The following is a 21,670-nucleotide window of genomic DNA, read 5'->3' as shown; positions in this document are numbered from 1 at the left end:
AAATAAGTAAAATTTGTCAAGAAACCAGTCTAAAGTGGCCTCAGGCACTTCCATTGGCATTATTATGAATCAGGGTACAGCCAAAGAGTGGAACCTCAGTCAGTCCTTACGAATTATTATATGGAAAACCATATGAGTCTGTAGAACCAAATCTAAACATACATGTAAAAGGAAAACAAGATGTGTATAACTATTTGTTTTTTTTCCAAGGAAAACTTTGGCTGTGATTTGAAGTGTAGTAATTTGAAATATACCTTTATCCCTGGAAAATTCAGTGCATGATTTCCAACTAGGAGACTATGTCTATGTGAAGACTCGGACCTCTGAACCATTGCAGGAGCACTGGAGAGGACCTTTCCAGATACTGCTAACCACTTTTACAGCTATCAAAATTGCAGAATCCGATGCTTGGATACATTATACTTGAGTGAAGAAAGCACCGTGAAGAAAGCATCTACTCCGTGGAAGATTGCTAATCGTGACCCAGAGACTTAAAAATTGACTTTGAAACATGTCTAATTTTTTTATCAGGTTATGATTGGTTTTTGGATTTTCTTTTGGTTGGTAATGTTGGTGGGATCATGGGCTGGCTTGGTGGACAGGAACAAAAGACAAATAGAAACAGAACAAGTGATTGAAATTCCCAAACAAATGGCTGAGGAAAATTTGTTGGTAGGATTGACTAAAGAATTTGCCAATTTACAAAATGTCACGCAGATCACTGCTTGTTTGCCAATACTGAGGGCAGTAGGTGAATCTATTCCATGGGGAATTTTAACTATGAATTTGACTAACCTGGAACATAAAAATGAAACCAATTATTGTGAACAGAGGCCAGTGACTCAATGGTATGAGCAAGTGAAAGTCACTAGAAAACAGTGGAAAACTCCAGGTAGTCTGGCGGATTGTGAAATATTGTTAAATCATGTTTTTACCAAAATAGGGAGATTTAAGACTGTGGGATGATGTTCTTATGATGAACAACTTAAAACCAATGTGAGCAGAAGTATCATGAAATGGAAGTGTAACAGAACTGGCCAAGGTACCCAATTAGTAGAACAATGGGACTCTATATGGTCTATGTCCATATTTTCCCATTTTCAGTATATAGCAAGAACTTTTTGGTGTTTTACCTGGGATGGAAAAGTTTTTTTTTTCAGTATTACCCTGGGTCAATGATAGGTCACCTTCATCAGGAGAGAAGGAAAATAAAGCAGTGCCATGGTGGAAATGTGAAAAAGTGTATGATTGCAGTAATGCAGACTTAGTAATCCAAAGAATTCCTCTGTAGGCCACTGTTTTAAAATATGGTTGTTTTTGTCGAGGTCTTAAGAACACTCTCAATTTAACCAGCACTTTTATAGTTAGGAAAGGAACTTCGTTTAGTTGTAGTAAAACTACTATTTGAAGTCCAGGACATTTAGTTTGGCCATTAAGTCATGGAACCTGGACCACACATTTACCATTAGATGGTAAGGTGAAACAAATTACCTTAGGCATGCCAACATTGTGTCCAATTTGAAAGAAATCACCATTTAAAGGATCCTTAGAGAATTTAGAATCTAAACGAATAAAGAGATTTGAGATAAATGATGATATTTGGAATGAACCATTTATAGGAGTGAAAACTGGTTGGGCACTTGAATCACTTTTAAATCCTACAGCTTCATATAGAAACAGAGCATGGCTCTATCAGTTAGCTGATCAAGTGGAAAAATTAATAAACGTTAACAAAAAGGGGTTTAAGGTATTGAATATATAATTACAGGCAACCTCCAGAATGACTTTACAAATAGAATGGCACTAGATATGCTCCTACTTAAAGAACATGGAGTATGTGGATATCTCAAGGATAAACTGGACCACTGTTGTATCCACATTCCAAATGTCACTCAGGATGTGGAACATGATCTAGACCTATTGGGAAAAATTGAAAAAGAAACTGAAACAATTCAAAAGGATATGTCAGAAGATTGGCTTGGGAAAATTTTTAACAAACTGGGATGGAATTTGAGCTCTTGGATACAATCTATAATTAAAACTTTGTTTCTGTTACTAGTTGTCTTTTGATGAGCATGCTAGTATAAGCATGTCTGAAGAAATAGTTTACCAATAGAATTGCAGTGAATCGTATGATTATGAAGAGAAGTACCAACTATTTCACCAAGATATGATCCATCACCAAAATATGTTTAAACAAAAGATATATGAATAATGTGAAAGTATTGAAATAATGATTTTCAACACTTTCAAAGGGGGGAAATGTTATCGATTTGTTAATAAGTTAAGATTGATTGATTATATTAGATTGATTAATTGATTTTATAAAATCATTTAATAAATTAAAATATAGAAGAATAAGAAAAATTTTTATAGGAAACTTATAGTTGCACAGTAAAAGCTGCTATGAGATCTTTAGTACGTCTTGTACCAAGGCTAGAAGGGGGGCCTGGAACTATTGTGAAAACTCAGGTAATAACTCTAGGGTTGAAAGGTTCCTTTGTACTTAACCAGTCTTCTGTATGCAGAGGTGTATTGAAATGTCAGAGTATGAGATGAATGGGAACTGGGGAGAGTCGACTGGAACAGCTTGTAGGTGCCTGCCAAGAAACTGTGAACTTTTACCGGAAGGTAATTCCGGCAGGGGGAGATCGCGACCACCGACTCACATACCACCTACCCAAATCGTACCCTAGACCCATTTCTAGACCTTTCTAAGCTTTACTGCGCGGAATCGGATATAGGAGGAGAGGATGTAAATGATTTACGGGAAATGTTATGATTATGCATGAATAACTAATGAATATGTATGAATAAGTTCTATACATGGAATCTGAGTTTGGGACCTGGCGTGCGTTGATCGCGAGAGGACTCGCTCACGCACCCGGCCGTCAATAAAGAAGTGTCTGCTTATCTACATCACATTGGTGTCGATAAGTTCTTCATTCCGAGATTTCGGTAACAAGAGTGTAATACAAACCTCTGAAACCCCGATTTCAGAAACCTGGTGAGATACACCACCATCAGCCACCATGTCTGGGTATAACCACCTATGTCCCCTTGCCATTCCATGCAGTAATTCTCTGTAGCTTTTTCTGGAGAGCAAACTGCAGCCAACCAACCAGTTAGTTACGGGCCTGGTCTGCCCGTGTTCCAGTCAGGGTCACCTAACACTTTCAGCAGCTCAGGTGTGTACTGTACAAGCCCAGCAGCTGGCCTCCAAGACCCAGAAACTCCACCTGTCTTAAATCTCTCCTAAACTTAAAAGTGATGCTCTCTGCAAGACCCAGTAAGGAACAGCACAAGGTTTAGGCTTCCTTGTCCAAGAGTGCCCGCTTTTCCTTCTGAGACCACAAAGCACCGTCTGGATCCAACAGAAACGGGGCTGGTAACCAGCTTGCTGACTACTAGCGTGCCGATACGGTTCGCTGTCTTCGGGACTGGTCCAGCAGTTTCGTATAGGCTTTGCCACTCCTACCTAGCAGCACACAGCGGGACCAAACAGCCTAAAGCGCCCCGCAAACCACGCTTCAACAGCATCGCACTGAATTCCTGCAACTGGTGGAAGGTATTGAGTGGAACGATAGGAAATATACCACGCAATAGTTCTATTTTTTGTGAAGAACAATAAAAATGCTTAGTCAGCCAGGGCTGATGAATTTTAACACTTTTGAGGATTTGTGCAAGTGATTACTGATGGATGATCAATACACCAGCAGGGCAGGATGCTCAATACTGCAGCTTGCCACATCCCCCAGCAGAAGTCTGGGGAAGTATATGCCCCAGAACACACAAAAGGCAAACTGATTATTCCCCACAGCTCAGCAAGAACCGCAGGCAAACTGCTGTCTTCTGTACCACCTGCACAGCCTGTCACCACGTTCCAGGAGAAATGACCTATGCTACGCGAAGACTCAGAAATCTCAAGAAGTCCCGTTGATCCACGCGGTACGATAGCTGTGTTACCCTGCTCAGAGACAGCCGGTTACTGACCTGGTGGAACTGATACAGGGCACTGCTCACCTTTGGCCTTCTCACGCAGAGGATCGCCTTCCCGCAGTCTGCCCAGATGCTCGGCAGCTTTTTGCTGGGGGTTTCCAGGAAACAAAGCAACCACTAGCAAGTGGCCTAAAGCTCTTCTAACTCCACACACTGCCCATGGACTTGCTTCTCCAAACAACTGATTTTTACTAGACCCTTTGGACACTGTATATTATCCTTCAATCTAGCCACAACACCACCTTTGACAACTCCTTTGGAATGATTTACTATCCCATGGATCTCGGCCTTCCGAGATAAGCTATTTAATTGTGACTGCCCATCGCTCAGATGGATCCTCATGTCCTGGATGAAAAAAGCAGCTCACAATCAAAGTGAGAGGACAAAGATGCACTGTGCGAAAAACAAATACTACAATATCGACGGCATGACTGGCTGTTGGCTATTTATAGCCTTACACTAACGTGTTATCCTGGCCATAACCTGCCCATCTTGGATAAGCTTATTTTTTAAAAGAAGTCACGAATAAAAGAGAAAGGTTGATATTTGCAAGACAGGAAACTGGATGATCAAGGTTGGGTAGGTCAACCCTTTTTCAACACGCATAAGCATAACTTGCTTCGCTTGTCCTCTGTGAGGGGAAAAAAGTATATGCGTTATGCTGTAATAAAAAAGGAAGCTCTTGCATTTTTACTTCAGATCTTCTGATATCTGATAAGCCAGGCCCTCCAAATAAGGTGCAGTTTCCACTAGAATTACATAACGCATTTTACAGGAAGCACTGGAGTTATCTTTAATAAGAGATCTCCGAGGTGGGGCCCATTCCAAAAAGTCACCTTAGTTTTTCTCGTTCATCAAATCAAACTCAGGACTGCAGGAAACTATCTGAGACAAAGAAGTGGAGCTGCTTCTCAGTATTTTCATAATATTAAAGAATCTCTTTTTGTCCAGGCAAGAACATTCTTCAAATACAAATGCAGGCTCATTAACTAAAAGTGATTCTGGTGAAGTCAAGCAAAAAACCACTCCACTGATGAGGACACCCACTATGCTGCTACCCTGAAACCTAACCTGAATTACAAAACTACCCGTTTAACATTCAGTGGTTCTTTGAAATAGGTATTTGTAAACCACATCACTTTCACTTTATCAAGCAGATCCATTTTCAAATTTATATCCTTAATTTCACAAGTGTATAAACCTGCAGTTCATTCATACAGTCTCCTTCGCTTTCACCTCCTTTCAGTAGGCTACGCTCACCTGGACAAAGCTGTCGTGGGTGCACGCTGAAGCAGTAGGACCAGCACAGCCAGCCAGAGGATCTGTGTGGGCTGCTGCTGAACAACTCTGCGGCGTGGCTGCAAGAATTCAAACACAGCTATCAGACTGCCAGAACCTGTGTCTGGTGTGCAGAGCTCTATTGCTTACTTTGATTAAACATTTCAATAATCACACAGTAAACGAAATTCCAGAAATTTATTGTTACCTCCCAAGTCATTTTAAGACCAATTTCTTAATCTTAAAAATATTTAAGATATGTATAAATACATTAAAAATATATATTGTAAAATTGGTAACACACACACATACATACATGCAGAAACTTCATAATCAGAGTCTTTTGTGTCTTAGTATCACCTCTCTGATTTGGCTGCTTGAGTTTCTTGTCACAATACACCACAGAAAGCGTATTCACATAGCTGAGCCTAGGTGTTCATACACACTTGTAACCATGTGAATTTTAAGACTTACAAAGAAAATGAATTATCTTAACCAAGAGTGTATCATTCCGAAGAATATCATGACTACTCCTAAACTACCACTCACCAGAAAGGTCTTCTTATGTAAATGAACCCTACAGGCACAGATGCATTCAAAAGGCGCGACTGGACTTGCACTGTCAGGTGGCACCAATAACTAATATTTCTCACATGGTCTCCATGACTGATTTTTCATTATTAGACACTCTCGGATAATAAAGCTTCAACGCATTTCTTTGACGCGATTCTACTACTGTCAAAGGTTTTGCAGATAGTTGAAAGTAACCAGAACTAAATCCTTAAACTAATTATGGTCTAAGGCTAGTGGGGAAAAAAAAGACTTAGATGAGCATATTTTATGTTACTGACTTTTCAATAAGAATCATAATGAAAAACCAGGGAAATCTTTTGGTCACGGAAGTTAACAAACAAGTTTGAATACACACAAAAAGAAATCTTTTGACAAAGTTCTACTTTGATTCCATTTAATGGGACTTCAAAAGTGAAATGAATAGAGTCAAGAATAAGATTGAACATACATTCTTTAGTTCTCTCACTTACTAAATACGTATCTTAAGGTTAACTATCACTTTCCAAACAAACTAATCTTGCTGCTATGCTCTCATGATGAAGGAAACCAGACTTTTTCATGTGGACATTTGAAAAAACACACTTTCAGCATTCTGTATGTTATAATATATAGAAGAAAGGATAGCGGAGAGATTAAGAGATACACAGGCACAGAAGTAAAACCACTGAGACAGTCCTAGAGTGACAGTGAAAATTAAAAGATTGATCATACTCCAGTGAAATGTCACTTACACTCTCAGAAACGCTAATTAATTCACTGGAGGTTTCAAACGCCTCAGATTCCCTAAGTTTTTGTATTTTAGTTTTGATTACACCTTGCAAAATTTGGTATGTTTTCACTGCATTCTCACACCCACCTCCCACCCCAGAAGATTCTACCTGAGCAACATAGCCAAGTTGTCCTTTAAACTTAAAGCAAAAGGAGCGTCATCCAGTGAGAGAGATCTCCATATTCATGTCTAAATCTACGCTGGTCTCCCTCAGCTCCCCTGCAGGCAGTACTTCAAAACAGGCACTTCCAGGACACCAGTAATCTTACCCCAAGACAAACTAAACCGAGCTACGTGAAATCGCACCCGAGACGCCCCTTTCCTTCCCTTGACTACAGGAGAGGGCTGGGGCCTTAGCTGAGACAGAGACAACTACAATTCATCATGATGAGTTTCAGCCTATGCTCTGTACCGATAGAAACGCAAAGCGGGGACCACCTCCCACCTTAATGAAGCAAGTATACTGGATGAGGCTTGGAGCTACCTGGTCTAATAGAAGATGTCCCTGCCCACGGCAGGCGGGTGGGGACTTGCTGATCTTTAAGGTCCCTTCCAACCCAAACCATTCTGTGATTCTCAGGACACCTGCTCCTGGGAGAAGACTTAATAGTTAGCAGCTGGTAAGGCAGGCTGCACACTCTGGCCACCACAGTAATCTCTGCATAAGGAGCACGTGGCAGGAGTTGCCTGTCTCTTAAACATTTAAGTGTGTCTACAAGGAATGCCCAGCTCCTCAGAACCCTTCCTTGACAAAAATGATGTTACGGAAACTAGTGATTATTGTCTGAAATGTTCTCAGCAGAGGTCTCAGAAGAGATGCACAAAAGATGTAATGATTTCACTGTGTAGGATTTCTAAACAGGGATAGATAGCTGTCTTTGTGAAGGGGCGGCTTCCAAAGGAGGAGCAGGCAGAAGGAAAGAGTAACAACTGAGCTTTAGTTTGTTCAAGGCAAGAGTCACTGTTCTGAATTTCAGAAGTTTTAGGGAAATTAAAAAAAACACCACAAACCCACAACAAATACACCACCACTCCCCAGAAAATACCCTATCATGTGATTTTTCCCATTCAAGGTAAGGGCAAGGAAAAGAACAGTAATTTGCTTCAACTCCTCTTCTGAAGAATAAAAACACTTAAGTGAGACTGATTTATTTTGTAATTGAGTGATTAAGTGAGACTGACAATTGTGGCAGAAATAATTTAGAAAAAAGAAAGGAGCCAAGACTTTTGTACTTTCTAGTCTTCAGTGCATCAAAAAATACAACATAAAGAAGCTAAGCAAGAAAAAAAATTCAGATACAAAAATAGTATGAGCAGAATGAAATATTCTACACCAGGAGTCCTCAAACTACGGCCCACGGGCCGGATATGGCCCCCCAGGGTCCTCAGTCCAGCCCCCCGTATTTACAGAACCCCCACACCACCACCACCCCCGCCGGGGGTTGGAGGGGGAAACCAAGCAGGCGCAGATGACTTCCTGCCATCTAATCCGCACGCCGGCCCCCTGTTTAAAAAGTTTGAGGACCCCTGTTCTGCACAATACTTTTGACTGATCTTTGAGTTTAAAACCTTAACCTGGAAAAACATGAGACCAAGGCCTAGGATACTACTTCTTAACAAGGTCTCAGTGCTTTAATATCATTGTCCAAGTTTTGCTTAATTAAAAAAACAAAAATGAAAGTTAGCCTCACACCGACTAGTTTTGGACAAATGTTCTTCTCCTCGCCCTTTCACCTCAACAGAAAGGCTATCCAGAAAATCACCAGGGGACACACAAAATCTGGAGGAAGGACACGAATACCAAACAGAAACTCCTTTTGCTTTAGGTCCATCTTCCTTTTAGACTTGACACTTTCTAATTCTCACTTGAGATATACACATGGTGGAGTATTGTAGAAAAATATTTGAAAGTCTCACTTTAAAATCTATTTTTGAAAAGCAAATACAGAAATTTTTTTTCATACCTGTTGGATAGCAGGCTTGTGAGTACGGCACTGAAGATGCAGAGCTGCTGCAATTTGCAATGGATGTGGCAACACTTCGAGTCCCTTGCTGAAGTGGCAGAAGAGAAGCCACAGGCTGGAGCGTGTACGTGGCTCCCGTTGGAAGTGTCTGGAGTACAGGAAAGGCAGCCCCTTTATCTGGAAAAGCTGGGGAAGCCCCTTGCCCTGGCAGCAACCCAAGTGGTCCCTGCTGGATCCAAGTGGAAGGGACTGGAGTCGCATCTAATCTTTGTGCTGGTAAAGTGCTGGGGGCTTGGCACGAGGTTGCCATGTAGGAGTAAGGAGAGAAAACACCTTGACCGTAAAGTTGATGAAACTGTCCTACAGTCAGCAGTCCTGCAGTGGGTACAAAATAAAGCGAAACAAGTGTTAAGGAAAGGAGTTTTCACAGGCAAAGAAAGGCAATATGAGGAGCCAAGGCTCTACAACATGATTTGGGAAGACGACCTTTGCTCCAGCATACTTAATCCAGAAAGGAGACTGTACTCTTAGACCCGAGCATGCAGTAACTGCTGTGTGGCACACGAGCGAAGCGCCAACACAGAGGTGTCTGCGTAGCATTCAATCTCCTTAAACTGGCAGTAACGAGTTACCTATATTTAGAAATGTGCTATAAATCAAAATGTGTAGTAACTTACTAAACCAAACAAAAGCAATTTTGAAAGTACGGTGTGTTAAATCAGACAATACATTCTAAAAAAGGGACATCATAAAGCAAGATTTGACCAAACTCCACTACTGACAGCTCACAAACAGCTAAGGGAAGGGCAATGTCAAAATCCTCCAAAGGACTTTGCAAGTACTTTATGACAAGTCATTTATTTGGTCAAGAAAAAAATTTCAAAGCCAATTTTTTTCGCAGTCAGCTCAACTAGTTCAGTGCAGACTAAAATATCCCAGACTTTGCCATTTTGTTATTTCCTAGATAGTCCTTTTATTCTTCTCTATTATTTTATAGTTTCCTCTCTCAGACAGTTACTGTTTCATGAAATGGTATTTGCTTTTATACCATGACAGCTCAATTTCTGTTTTAGTGACTTTGTGGAAACACTGACAGTAACACCGCAAACGCCTGTGCTCATTGATTTCTGCAAGAACTACTGCATTTGTGACTCCCCTGCAGGATTGCATTTAGCCATGAGAATTACGAGTTTCAGGACGGTTCACGTCAATAGGGTTTATCTAGAAGCCAGGCTTTCTCAGACCTGTAGTTTCCAATTCTCACTCAAAAGGACTTTTTTTAAAAATAGCCTCACATTTACCTCTTGCACTCCTCTGATGAAAACTAATTCAAGAAATCACTAACATACAGACATTATTCTGCAAGTTCACATTTAATCATTAAGAATCACTAAATAAATACCAGCTGACCCTGAAGATTTGCTAAGACTTAATGTATAGGACCGTTTATTTCCTGTTCAGTACTTTCACCATTTATAAACAGAGAAGGAGCAGGGGTATGAAAATTCTTTTGTTTATATTTTACCTTTGGATAGGGACATGAAGATTATCTAGTTCTAACACGTAAACAAGACACCACGGGATGCCAAGTTACCAACCTCCAGTTGCTGTCCAGGAATTGCTCCTGAATGTTTAACAGAGCGTTACACCCTGCAAGACACTGGGAACAGACGTGCCCCTGAACAGTCAGTACAGAGCGCACAGTGCATTGTCAGCCTGTCAGAACTTGACTGCATAGAAACCCCAATGTTTTCCTTGTTCTGTCTTTCTAGAAAATGAGACTCCTAGAGCAAAAACTCTGAAACTGCAGCCATAAAAACAGAGGACAAAAAATGAAAGAGTCATCTCTTTCTCATAATTTCCTTTACCAATGGTCTGCATTACATCAGACAAACCACATGTCACTGAAGTCTGCAATGACTCACCTTAGCCTTAACAAGGTTAACATCAAATCATTAATTTAAATGCTTCCTAGCCTCCCTACTGAAATAAGTTCCATTCCTTCTCAGATGCTTCATTTTGTCTTCTTGGTATTGCACGTGCAGTTCCACACACATCATGGAAAACACCACTTGAATTAGATACCTACCCTGACACAGTAACCAAGAGTATGGGGATACCCTACTCTGCTCTAAACGCCAGCCGGTGCTGCAGAGAGCAGTACCTTCAACTGCTTCTCCCCTTCTCCTGGTCGCACAGTCCTGCCGCTTCTCCTACACCGCGCCTTACAGCTCTGCACCCATGGGGTGCATCACCCGGGTCCAAGAGCCAGCCACAAATAGGCTATTAAAGTCTTCTCCGATCACTGCGCTGAACCAACACGTTGCTGTATCAGCGGCAAGGAAGATGACAGTTAACATGCCACCAAGGGAATGGGAAGCCGGAGTGCTCTTCTGGCAGCAGCCCAAGAGCACTGCAAAGCAAGATATTCACATCTTCCTTACACAGCGCCAACTACAAAGCTTTAGGGCCAATACAAATTTTGTGGAATAATCCTGAGGGCTCACACTTGTCTTGGGAAAACTCAGATCCTCTCAAAGAGGGTTAGAAAGAAAGAAAACACGTTCTAGGGCTTTTCAGCAGTATTATTTTCTAATTAGCTCTCACCTACTCATTCAATCCCTTTTAAAAACTACGTAGCTTGTGAATTCTTTTTCAGGAGACAACTGACAAAAATCTTACTACCAGGTCTTGTCTCCTTTGCACAAAACTAACAGGATGCTCTAGTTACCACTTCACATGACTCACTGTTTCACACACATTTAATGACAGCTTATTAAGCATCCCTACTGATGGGCATCCTTACTGACGGGCAAGAAGCAGTAACGTGCATCTGGTAGAGCTGTGCCAGCTCCAGAGATCGAGCAAGGGTGTTCTTAGTGTAGTACGCAACAGAGACTGTACTGTAGTCTACAGGCAGCCTGAAATACATGTGAACCATGCTACTCATGCTTACTGGCAGCAGATCTACCTGCATAAACAACAACAGCTTCCCTACACCAGGTGAACTGAGATGCCACCGGCAAGGACAGGTAACCCTTCTCCCTCAGGAGAGCATTGATTTTCAAATCCCATGCCACCCAGCGCTTCTCAAAAACCCACCAAGACCCCACATGGCCCACTCCGACTCACCAGGCCTGTTGGCATTGCTGAGCGTCGAGGGCGGAGGCAGCAGCTGCCCGTTCAGCGGCGTGCCGAGCAAGCGCTGGAAGCGGTTGGGTGGGCGGCTGGTCACAGCCAGGCCCGCTGCCATCTTCGCCCTGTTGCCTTTCGTCAGGCGCTTCAGGTGGACGAGGAGGTCGGGGCGGCCGCGGCAAAAGCGGGGGCTGCGGAAGTGATGCAGGGCCCGGTGCAGTTGCCACCGTTGCCTTGTCCACCCTCTGGGCCCGGCCCAGGCCCGGGCCCCACCACACTGCTCCCCGGCAACATCCCCACCTTGCGGAAGCCATAGAGACTGAGCTGCCGGATGAAGCTGCTGAAACCGGCGGCTGCCGCTGCCCCGTCGCCACCCGGCTGCGCGGCGACGGCCGGCCCGGCGCCCAGCAGCTCGCACCCAAAGAGCGGCTGGTTGATGAGCAGCCCCTGGCCGGAGGCACCCAGCGAACGGAGCGGCAGCGCGGGCTGCCGACCAGCCGCCACAGTCTGGCGGGGAAGGTGTCGGCACTGACGGGGACGGGCTGCTGCGACGCGTCCGTGTCGGTAGGTGGCACCAACGCCGCGCTCAACCGCCGCCCGCGCGGCCTCCGCTTCCCCCGCCACGCGCCGAACGGCACGTGCCCCGCCTGCGAGGCGCTGCCCGCCGCGCGCGGCCCCCGGCCCTCAGCCCCGCCGCGGCGCTGGTCCGCGCAGCGCCCCGGTCCCCCGGCACGGCACGGCCGCAGCCCGGCCCCCCCTCAGCCCCGCCATCCCCTCGGCCCGGCCCCCCCTCGGCCCCGCCATCCCCCTCGGCCCCGCCATCCCCCTCGGCCCCGCCATCCCCTCAGCTCCCCCTGTCCATTCAGCTCCCCAAGTCCCTCAGCCCCCCCATCCCCCTCCGCCCCGCCGGCCCCTCAGCTCCGCTGCCACCAGCATCTCCCGTAGCTTCTGTGAGCGACCGGGCGGCTGAGGCCCGGGGCTGAAAGCTGCCGCTCGGGGCGGCCCCGCTGCCAGCCCAGAGCCGTCCCGGGGGCAGCCTGGACCTCCTTGAACCACGGCGCGGGTGGGCGCCGGGCCGTGGAAAGCGGCTGCAGAGGGGGGAACACACGCTCCGCGGCCCCGCACCCCGCCATGGCTGCCCGGCGCCCCGGGACGGCGCGCGGGAAAGGGGGCGGGGCCGCAGGGCCACGTGACACAACAGCGAATCCCAGGGAGGGGCGGGGCGGGGGCGGGTTCTGCTGAGCAGCCGGACCTGCCCGGGCCGCCGCGGCTGCCGCGGGGTGCGGGCGGCGGGGACGGAGGGGGCGGAGTGGGTGCGGGCGGCGGGGGCTGGGGAGCTGCTCCATGTGCCGGGGGCACCCCGGGCTGGTGCGTACCCCGCCGGGAGGAATGCAGCCGGCAGAGCAGGTGTTGCAAAGTGTCGGCTTGAAAACCACTGGCAGTTCACAAAAGGAAAAGCAAATTTATAAAGAGTGCAGAGGAACACGGAACAAATCGGGAATTGTCACGTTTGCCCTAAACCCACCCCAGACCTGTGCAGCTCTGATCCCCACGCCAGAACAGATCAGGTGGAGTTAAAATGGGGCAGAGAAAATCAGCAGCGAGGATAAGAACTAGCTTCAGCGGAAGGAAATGCTGAAGAAGGAATCTTCAGAGGGGCAGTTATTGCATAAAAAGATAGGTAGTAAAGTTGTAGTTAGTGTAAAGGAGGCAAGCACGACTAATGGAGGATTTCAAATAGGAGAAATCAAATCAGGTACTTAATCACAGGGAAACCGGGGAACTAATTGCCACAGGATGTTTTGGGTACCATAATGTTACTTGGCTAAGGGAGGGTGTGGGGGGGTGCGTGTGTGTGAAGAAAAGAGAGGAAAAAAGAAGATTAGCTACATTCACAAAGACTAGAACTCTTAAAGCGGCACCTTTGTCACTGCGAGTGCTTGCACTGTGCGCTGGCACAGCTCTGAGGCGGTGCCTGAGCTGCACTGGTGCAGATCTGCCCTCTCCTCAGCCTTGTGCTGTCAGCTGTGACTGCAGGCAGACTGCAGGAACCAGCAGAACCATCCTTACCGCTGCAGAACAGGAATCTGCTATGAACCAACAGGCAAAGAAGAGCAGGGAGCCAGGGAAGGAAGAGCGCGGTGATCTCTCTCTGCTTGCATCTTGCCCACAGGTCACCAGCAGTGGCAGAAGAAAATGACATTCCTCTGTCTTGGCTGCCCTCAAAGCAAGACAGTGAGAAGACTGAGCACCTGTGTGTTTTGTGAGCTCAAATATATTATCTTGACCTCAAATATATTATCTTGGAGTTGTCATAAGATTTCTTAGCAAGAAGGTACAAAACCAAACCTCTTCTTTAACTAAAGCCGTCCTTATTGCTTTGGTTTACAGCACAGCCCCTAACCACCAAGGCAAGTAGAAGCGCAGTAACTTCCAGAAAGGGGGCAAAATTGAATAAACTGATGGGAAACTGTTCCTATTTTTAAACTGAAAGTAATATCCCTCTGCTCTTCTGCATAGCTGAAGTGAGGAAAATGATGTTTGGGTGGGGTTGCTAACAGAGTTTCACACTTCAAATTAAACCAGAAGCAGAAATTTTGTCAATGTTGTCATCAAAGCTGAAATCCAGCACCACAGAGGATGCTGCTTTACCCAAGGAATTAATGGCCTACAATTCTAGTAAGCTCATGCTGTCATCTTCTCAAGAGGCTTTGCATTTTTTCCCCCTCTGTAATAATTTATTCAGAATTACGTTGCTCAGTGTAAACAGCCAAAACTTAAGTAAAGCAAATCTGAAAAATCCAGAAAAATGTCCACAAAGAAATGCTTCTCGGCATTCTTGAGGTTGTCTTTTGCATTACTTCAGTGAAATGAATTTGGGTTTCTTTCTCCCTGTGCAGCAAGAGTGCCAGAAGACCATGACTACCTGATGGTGGGACAGGTGAGGTTTTTAGTGTATCATCCGTAAATCAGGGCAGAGCCAGCAATACGTCGTCCATAACTGAAATGCAGAGCATGATTCCCTAAAACTAACACACAGAAACATCGGTCCCTTTCGTACCACTGGCCATTCTTGACTTCAGCCACAAGACTGGGTTCATTTGCCACTTCTTGGTCAGTGGGTTAAATTTGGTCCTGAGGGCTTTAATTGTTACTTTACTGTCAAAGATTGTTATTAGCCAAAGGTGATGGGAGCTGCAAGAATAAATAGCTTATTACTAATTTGTGTCATTGACATATGGACTCAGTGCTTTCCTTCTTTTTCACCCATGTGAACTCAAATTGCTGTTAGCCCACACACCCCTATTTGCCATGTACCATGGCAGTTACTCTCTGGTGTCTGCCTCTCTCACAGCTGTGCCTTTCTCTGCAGCTAGCTTTCTTCCTCCTTCCCTGCTGCGGGACACCAGCGATGTGTCCATCTTACAGACGAGAAGGTGGGCCTTTGTCAGAAATTCATAATCCTCTTCTGCCAGTGCTTAACCTCCATTCCAACCCTTTGTAATAACCTCCTAGTTTTCTACATTTCCCTTGCTTATACATATATATATAGTACAAAAACCCCCTACCAACTTAACGATGTAGATTACACATTTTGCAAACTGATTCTGCAGAGCTGAACAAAAATGTTATTGTTAGCTTGTCTGCTGTATGTCAGGGCAAGGACAGCTGCATTTCCATGCAGTGTGCTGACCCTGACTACCATCCAAGGACATACCACTGTTAGTAAAGGCAGCACTTAATCCCTGGAAGGTTTTACCAGGTTAAGTGGAGGATTTTTCATCACTTGGAAAATGTAAATCAATGTGTGCTTTTGTTCAGCTACCAGTTAGTTGAGGAAGTGACCAGTTTACGTTATCAAGCCTGTAATTTGCAGAAGGCCAGACATGCTACGTACAGTCACCCTTCCTGGGCTGAAAATGTCCACCTCTAAATGCATAAGAGGAATGTACATATATAATACAAAGCTGGAAAATAACTGTTCTTACCATGATTATATGCATGTTAGATTTGTGAGTGGTAAGAAGTGTTGCTGTAATTATTTTCAGTTTTGTTAGGAAGATAACAAAGAACCGTTGAGAAACATTCCCTAGAGAATTAACATTTTGGAAGAAAAGTGATTTTTCTTACATTTTTTTTCTAGCTAAAGAAATAATTAGCTAGTACAGAAGGATGGGTATTATTTTCTTATTGAATGTATAGCAATACAAATCTTTGAGCTCCAGACCTCTTGTAACGCAGCTAAGACAGAGCCTCATACTACTACATTTTAATTTGTTCTGGATCAACGTAAGTAAACATTGAGTATTTCTATCCATTTCATCTTAGTTAGGAAGGAAAGAAGGACCTAGATGCTTTGCTAATAAGTCAGATAAGATTAAACTCAAAACTGTTTTCAGATCTGACAAATTTTGGCAAATAATCTCTATTTTTAATTAGGGATGGGATTAGGTCCGGAAGCACAAGCACAGTACAAGACAACCAACTTTCCTACTCAGCTGACTCATCTGAAGCTATGGAACATGACAATTTTAGAACAGAAGCCTAAGAACATATCATCAGCCCATTTTTCTCAGTTCTGTTTTAAGTGATCTTTGAGAAGCATAGTTAACCTCTGTTTCATGTGTTAATACCGTATTAAATTGCCTTATTGCTTTGTGATGCAGAGAAACTTTGATGTTGATTTCTCTGATTCGTTTCAAGAATGTTTTTTTCTTGTAAGCTTGAAAAAAGAATATTCCACTGAAATAAGTTGATTGCAAGGAGTTTCAGTAATTGAATCCCTAGATAGTCGTCTTTATGCTGGGAGGTTTTGTCCCACTTCTAATGGATTTTCAATGCTGAAACAGTTTCATTTAAAACTGTTGCCATAAAACATGTTAGAATTTTCTAATTTTGTTGCAGGATTTTTTTTCCCCCAAAACCTTTTTAAAAGCTGAGGTTGAAGATAATAGTATTACACTAAGAAATACTGTAAAATATATTCTGAGAAATTAGAAAGATGTCTACAAGATAGACCTGTTAAGACTATCATGCTGTCAGTCTGTTGCGGCGTGTTCACCAGTACTAAAACGACTGCATTTAAATACTATTATAAGTTACTGGGGTGTTTTTTCAGTGGGAAGAAAAATCCTTTGTGACCAAAATGTAAACCAAAGACCTATCTTCCACAAAGTTCAAAAGTCTGTGGCTATCCAACTGCACAGCAGTTCTGTTATCAGAGCAGCTTACCTAAACTCACCACCTGTTAAAGGAGGATGATGAACTTCTTGCTTCCTTAATTGCACCCTCTATAAAACCGGTTTCATTTCACTCCCTGCTGTTCCCTGGTGTGGGGTCAGCAGGATGCAGACAGCACCCTTCTGTGCTGTGAATTGGGGTCTGATGGGTGAGCAGTCTGTGGGGGTAGGGTGGGGGGGCAGGAAGGGTACCGAGGTGACACCCCCCAAGCCCAGGGCACACTCGCTCCAAGGACAGGCAGCCCCCCTAAGTCAGCATTTGAGAACCAGAAGATGCTGGTGAGGGCTCCCAGCACAGGGCTCTACTCCATTGTCTGTGGAGGAAAGAGGGTTGATGACTTTGATGTTTATCAAGACGAGTGCTCTATAAATTCATGCTCCCAAAAATTCATGTACTACTATCGTGATTTTGGGGTGCAGAGCGCAGGAATTTAGTTGGTGGTCCTAATCCACCAAGCTAATGCAGCTTCATAAGATCCTATCTGTCAGCTGAGCTACGGTAGCAACGGGTGTGCTCTGGTCAGCCTGAGTTGCAAAGCAATTTGGCTAGATAAGCATCTTCTGATACAAAAAGTTTTAAGGGTAGGACAAGCCTTACATGACTGTTTCTTGTAATTATTCATTCACACAGATCATCTTTTTTGACATACTTTGGAAAAATTTTGAAGTGTTCCCAAGATGTAGGACAAGTGGCTGGATCGTAAGAGCATAGATATTTCAGATCCAGGTGGGTAAATATCTGAACTACCTCAGGCAAGATAAACCCAAAGTTTTGTTCCTCACAAACCAATCACAGAAATGAAAAATTACCGTTCTTGTAATAAGACAATATGTAAAATGACAAACAAAATATGACAATAGGGAAGTCAGTGGCTTTGTTACATACTCTCATAATCTGGCCCTTAAAAGCTATCTCCTGGCTACATCATTGTTGCAGTGAAATTCATTGTTCTCTTTACACATCTTTGAAACTCTCATGTATCAATGACTATAAGATCAGAGTATGATCATCTTCAAGGAAGAGTTGGTAGCTCACTCTTCACCAGGGTTGTAGAATGACCAAATCTGGACTTCTGCACACATTGTCAGGAATTTTGTCTGATTTTCTATTTTGAGGGATGTGGGGTGGGGGTGTGTGTGTGTCGCACAGAATGTGCTCTTAAGTTCCTGTATTCAGTTAGTGCTGTGATCGTGCTCAGGAAGGTCCTCCACTGAAGTCAGGGCAGGTACAACAAAATGAGAATTCTGGATTTGGCTTCATTGTCCAAATTCACAGTGTCTGGGAGATGAATAAGCCAGGCTGATACTTACAATGATGCGTAGCCATTCTCAGACAGTTTAGCATAATACGTTATTCCAAAAATCTTTTGAACATGCCAGCATTTGGACATTCATAAGGTTTTTAACAAAGAACTCTCTAAATGCATTTAAAACCATTTTAAGCCTTGTATCACTAACAAGCAGACCGGAAGAATTAAGTTGCTGTGACTTTGCATTAGTGGCCATGACAGCATACATTCAGTTCTGACATTTACTGTTATTCCCATGACACCCATAAATACTGCAGACAGCTAGCTGGCTGATCACACATTGCTTGGCTTAGCTGCTTCTGTAATTTAGGGGGGGTTAAGTTAGCATTTGAAAAATAGAAACTTTTTTACATTTCATATTTATTACTTTGCAATCTTCAAAAGGAAAATCACCCCACACACACCATGTTCTGATCCATCCAGTGAAAAGTTCCTCAAGGACCAATAATTCCTATTGTTGTTAGTCAGTTCTCTAATATTACAGATTAATGTGGAATATCTTTTTCTGACTCCTGTTTGTGGCCTTGCCCATATGATTTCCTTCACGATATTTTGGGATGTATCATTTAATCATTCAAGGTCATCACAGACATTTTGCCTCCTGCAGCAGTGAATCCCACAGTTTACTTACACATGTTAAATATATTTCCCAATAATTGTAAAACATGCCGCTTCTTTCCTTTTCTTTCTCTCCATTCGCACTGCCAAATGTTACAGTAAAAGGAACTCTAAAGCTTATTTTTCCTGCTACCATTTCAGCTAGTCCCTGTGTCTTAAAATCTTTGCTTTAGCAAAGCATTTCAAATACAACAGTAGCATTGAAGAATATAAAGATGTCATATGTTTGATTTTCCTCTGCTCATTTAAAAAATGTGTTATCTGTATTTTCTGTAATTTCTGGTGGAGGCTGGGCAGAAATCGATATTGCTATTTATGTTTGCTCCTAGGGAGAGGTTCTGCCTACTCAGAGCACAGTAATTGTGCTCAGTAATTGAAGTATGGGATTATTTTAGGCTAATGTGTGTTTACTTGCTCCAAGTTAAATTTCATCACTGCTACTTCTATTTCCATGTGAAATATTTCTTAATCCTCCATAATTTTTCACCATCTCTGCTGAAGCACTTCTCCAATAGTATTACTGACTGCCCTGTTTCTGTCTTCTTCCTTCCGCACATCAAATGTCTGGGATTTTTTGGTGTTATCTTAGAAGTTTAATTTGTATCTAATGCGGATTTGGACCATTATATCAGATACTGAGCCAGAGTCGTGTGGCTTTTGTGATGAGCAGTCCTGTCTCACCAACCTGCAGGTTCTAGGAGCTGACAAGCATATTGATAGGGGCTTGACTGCTGGTTTTCCAGAAGGCTTTTGGCAAGGTCCTTCACCAAAGGCTCTTAAGAAAATTCAGACATTACAAGGAGGAAGGCAGTTGCATGGTTAAATAACTGGGTAAAAGACAGGGAACAGAAGATAAGGGTGAACGTTCAGTAAATGGTCAGAAGGCTGTTTTTCACCTTCATGAGCAACTTAGGAGTAGGTATCAATGACAGATGAGGTATCAATCTTTACAAATAATATGAAGTTATTCAGGATGGAGCAACTGTCAAGGACTGCAGAAGCTGCTAACAAAACTGAGTAACTGTTTAAATGTATTTTGCACCCAGTTATTAAATGTGTTGCTTTATTTGCCTCATCTCATAAAGACAGAGTGGGAAAAAGCTCATAGGAGAACAGCAAAGATCACGGGTATGGAGTATCTTCCATGTGAAGGAAGACTGTGCAGACCAGGACTCTTCAGCCCAGAAAAGCTCCAATATGTGACAGAGGCATATAAAACCATAAATAGCCAGAGAAGTTTATTGTTTATTTTCTTTCCCTGTGGGACAATTAGGGTTCAGCCAATGAAGCTCGCAGGAAGCAAGTTCACACTGAACAAAACAGGGTGAATCTTTATACCATATGTAGTTAAACTGGTGGGAAGCCTTGCTGTAGGATGCTATGAATGATGGCCTTTTATACGATCTCAAGAGGACACTGTGTAAAAGCCTGGACAGGAAATCCTGTCGAGCTATTAAATGCAAAGATTTTCCTGAATCCCTCTGGAGAGGTCCATAAGCTGCACATTCGTGGCAAGAGTGCATACCAGGAGGTGTCACTGGAGGCTTTGCATCCCCAGGCACCTGCTGGTGGCCACGACTGGCAACAGGACACAGGGTTAGACACCGTGCAGCCATTTCTTATGGTCTGCTCCCCTCAGGACACTTGGAACAGCTTCTCTTCTTAAGCGACAACAGATGTTGTGCCTAACGGATGATATCCCGGATGATATTGAGGCCAAGAAAGTTCAGGCTGAGACACAGGTTTTAAACACGTAAGGTCATTTCTGTTTGGAAGCCTTAGTCCAGCCGCAGCACGCTCCTGCTCTTTGAAAGCTTTGGAAGCAACTAAGATTTCCCTGGGGCTGCTGAGCTCAGCAGAACGGGAACGGTTTGCTCCCGCGGACTGTCCTTTCTTTTGCTAGCTGCATGCTTCCCAAATCCCTCCCTGCTAATGAGGGCCACAGAGAGGCCACCAGGACCCTTCTACTTGTGAAGGAGAAGTTGAGTAATTGCTGGCTGCATGTGCCCCTCTCTCCGTACCCTTCCCAGCAGGTGCACTGGCTCTTCCCTTGCTACGCAGCCCCTCCTCGCTTCCCCAGTTGCTGCATTGCTGCCCCTACCAGATCTTGGCAGCTCTCCTGATGTTGTAAACTGAAGGAGGGTGGCTATCCTCATTTCCCACTCTTGCTATTAATCCTACTCCTCTGTCCTTGTTGAGATACTATTTCCACCTTCGCCCTGCTGATCTCCCACCTTCCAGGGCCGATGTCGCCCATGCAGCCGCCCCTGCCAGGCACCGCTGCCTGCACCTGCCTGTGGCTCCTGCTGCTCTCCGCAGACCTCACCTTGCCCCCTGCGGAACAATGGGTCTTGCTGGGCGGCTTTGCCTCTTTGCTCTGTTTTCTTCTGCCTGAGCTCTAACCGGGGAATTGTTCCTTGCTTTGTGCTTAAGGTTAAGAAGCTGAACTAGTTCCCCAGGTGTTCCTTATTGAAAATGTCCCAAACCCAAAAGTAGTTAAGTATTTATATGCCCCTTGTTACTCCTGAAAGCAAAAGGAAAACACACTTTCCCTACCATTGTCCCTGTTCGACATTTGCCATAGCAAAATTTACAGAGGAGTTTGGTGTATGGCCCATTTGTGCATTATATTTTTAATTTGGAAACACAAGAAACCCAAAGCCTCATTGCCATGAAAAAGTAATGCTCAAATCTGTAAGAATATAAACTGTACTTTATAAAACAAGTTCTGCTTTTCTCTCACAGCTCCCATCTCAGGTTGCTTTCACTTGGTCCTTAGTGATA

General features: G+C 44.0%; 1 protein-coding gene across 1 annotated transcript in view; it reads right to left on the bottom strand.

The window, feature by feature from the left end:
• LOC308066889 (heat shock factor protein 5-like) overlaps positions 1–11,920 on the bottom strand; it is a 30,396-nt gene extending 18,476 nt beyond the window's left edge. The window contains exons 1-3 of the mRNA XM_080394816.1: positions 11,716–11,920; positions 8,584–8,958; positions 5,260–5,357 (exon numbers count right to left, since the gene is read on the bottom strand). Coding sequence (XP_080250942.1) covers positions 5,260–5,357; positions 8,584–8,958; positions 11,716–11,836 — 594 coding nt within the window. The 5' untranslated portion in view covers positions 11,837–11,920. The remainder of the gene's footprint in view (positions 1–5,259; positions 5,358–8,583; positions 8,959–11,715) is intronic.
• Positions 11,921–21,670: the final 9,750 nt, after the last annotated feature.

This window comes from Falco punctatus, assembly GCF_963210335.1.
Source record: "Falco punctatus genome assembly, chromosome: 7".
NCBI lineage: Eukaryota > Metazoa > Chordata > Aves > Falconiformes > Falconidae > Falco > Falco punctatus.
Note: the sequence above shows the minus strand (reverse complement) of the source record. Positions and strands in the feature narration are given on the sequence as shown.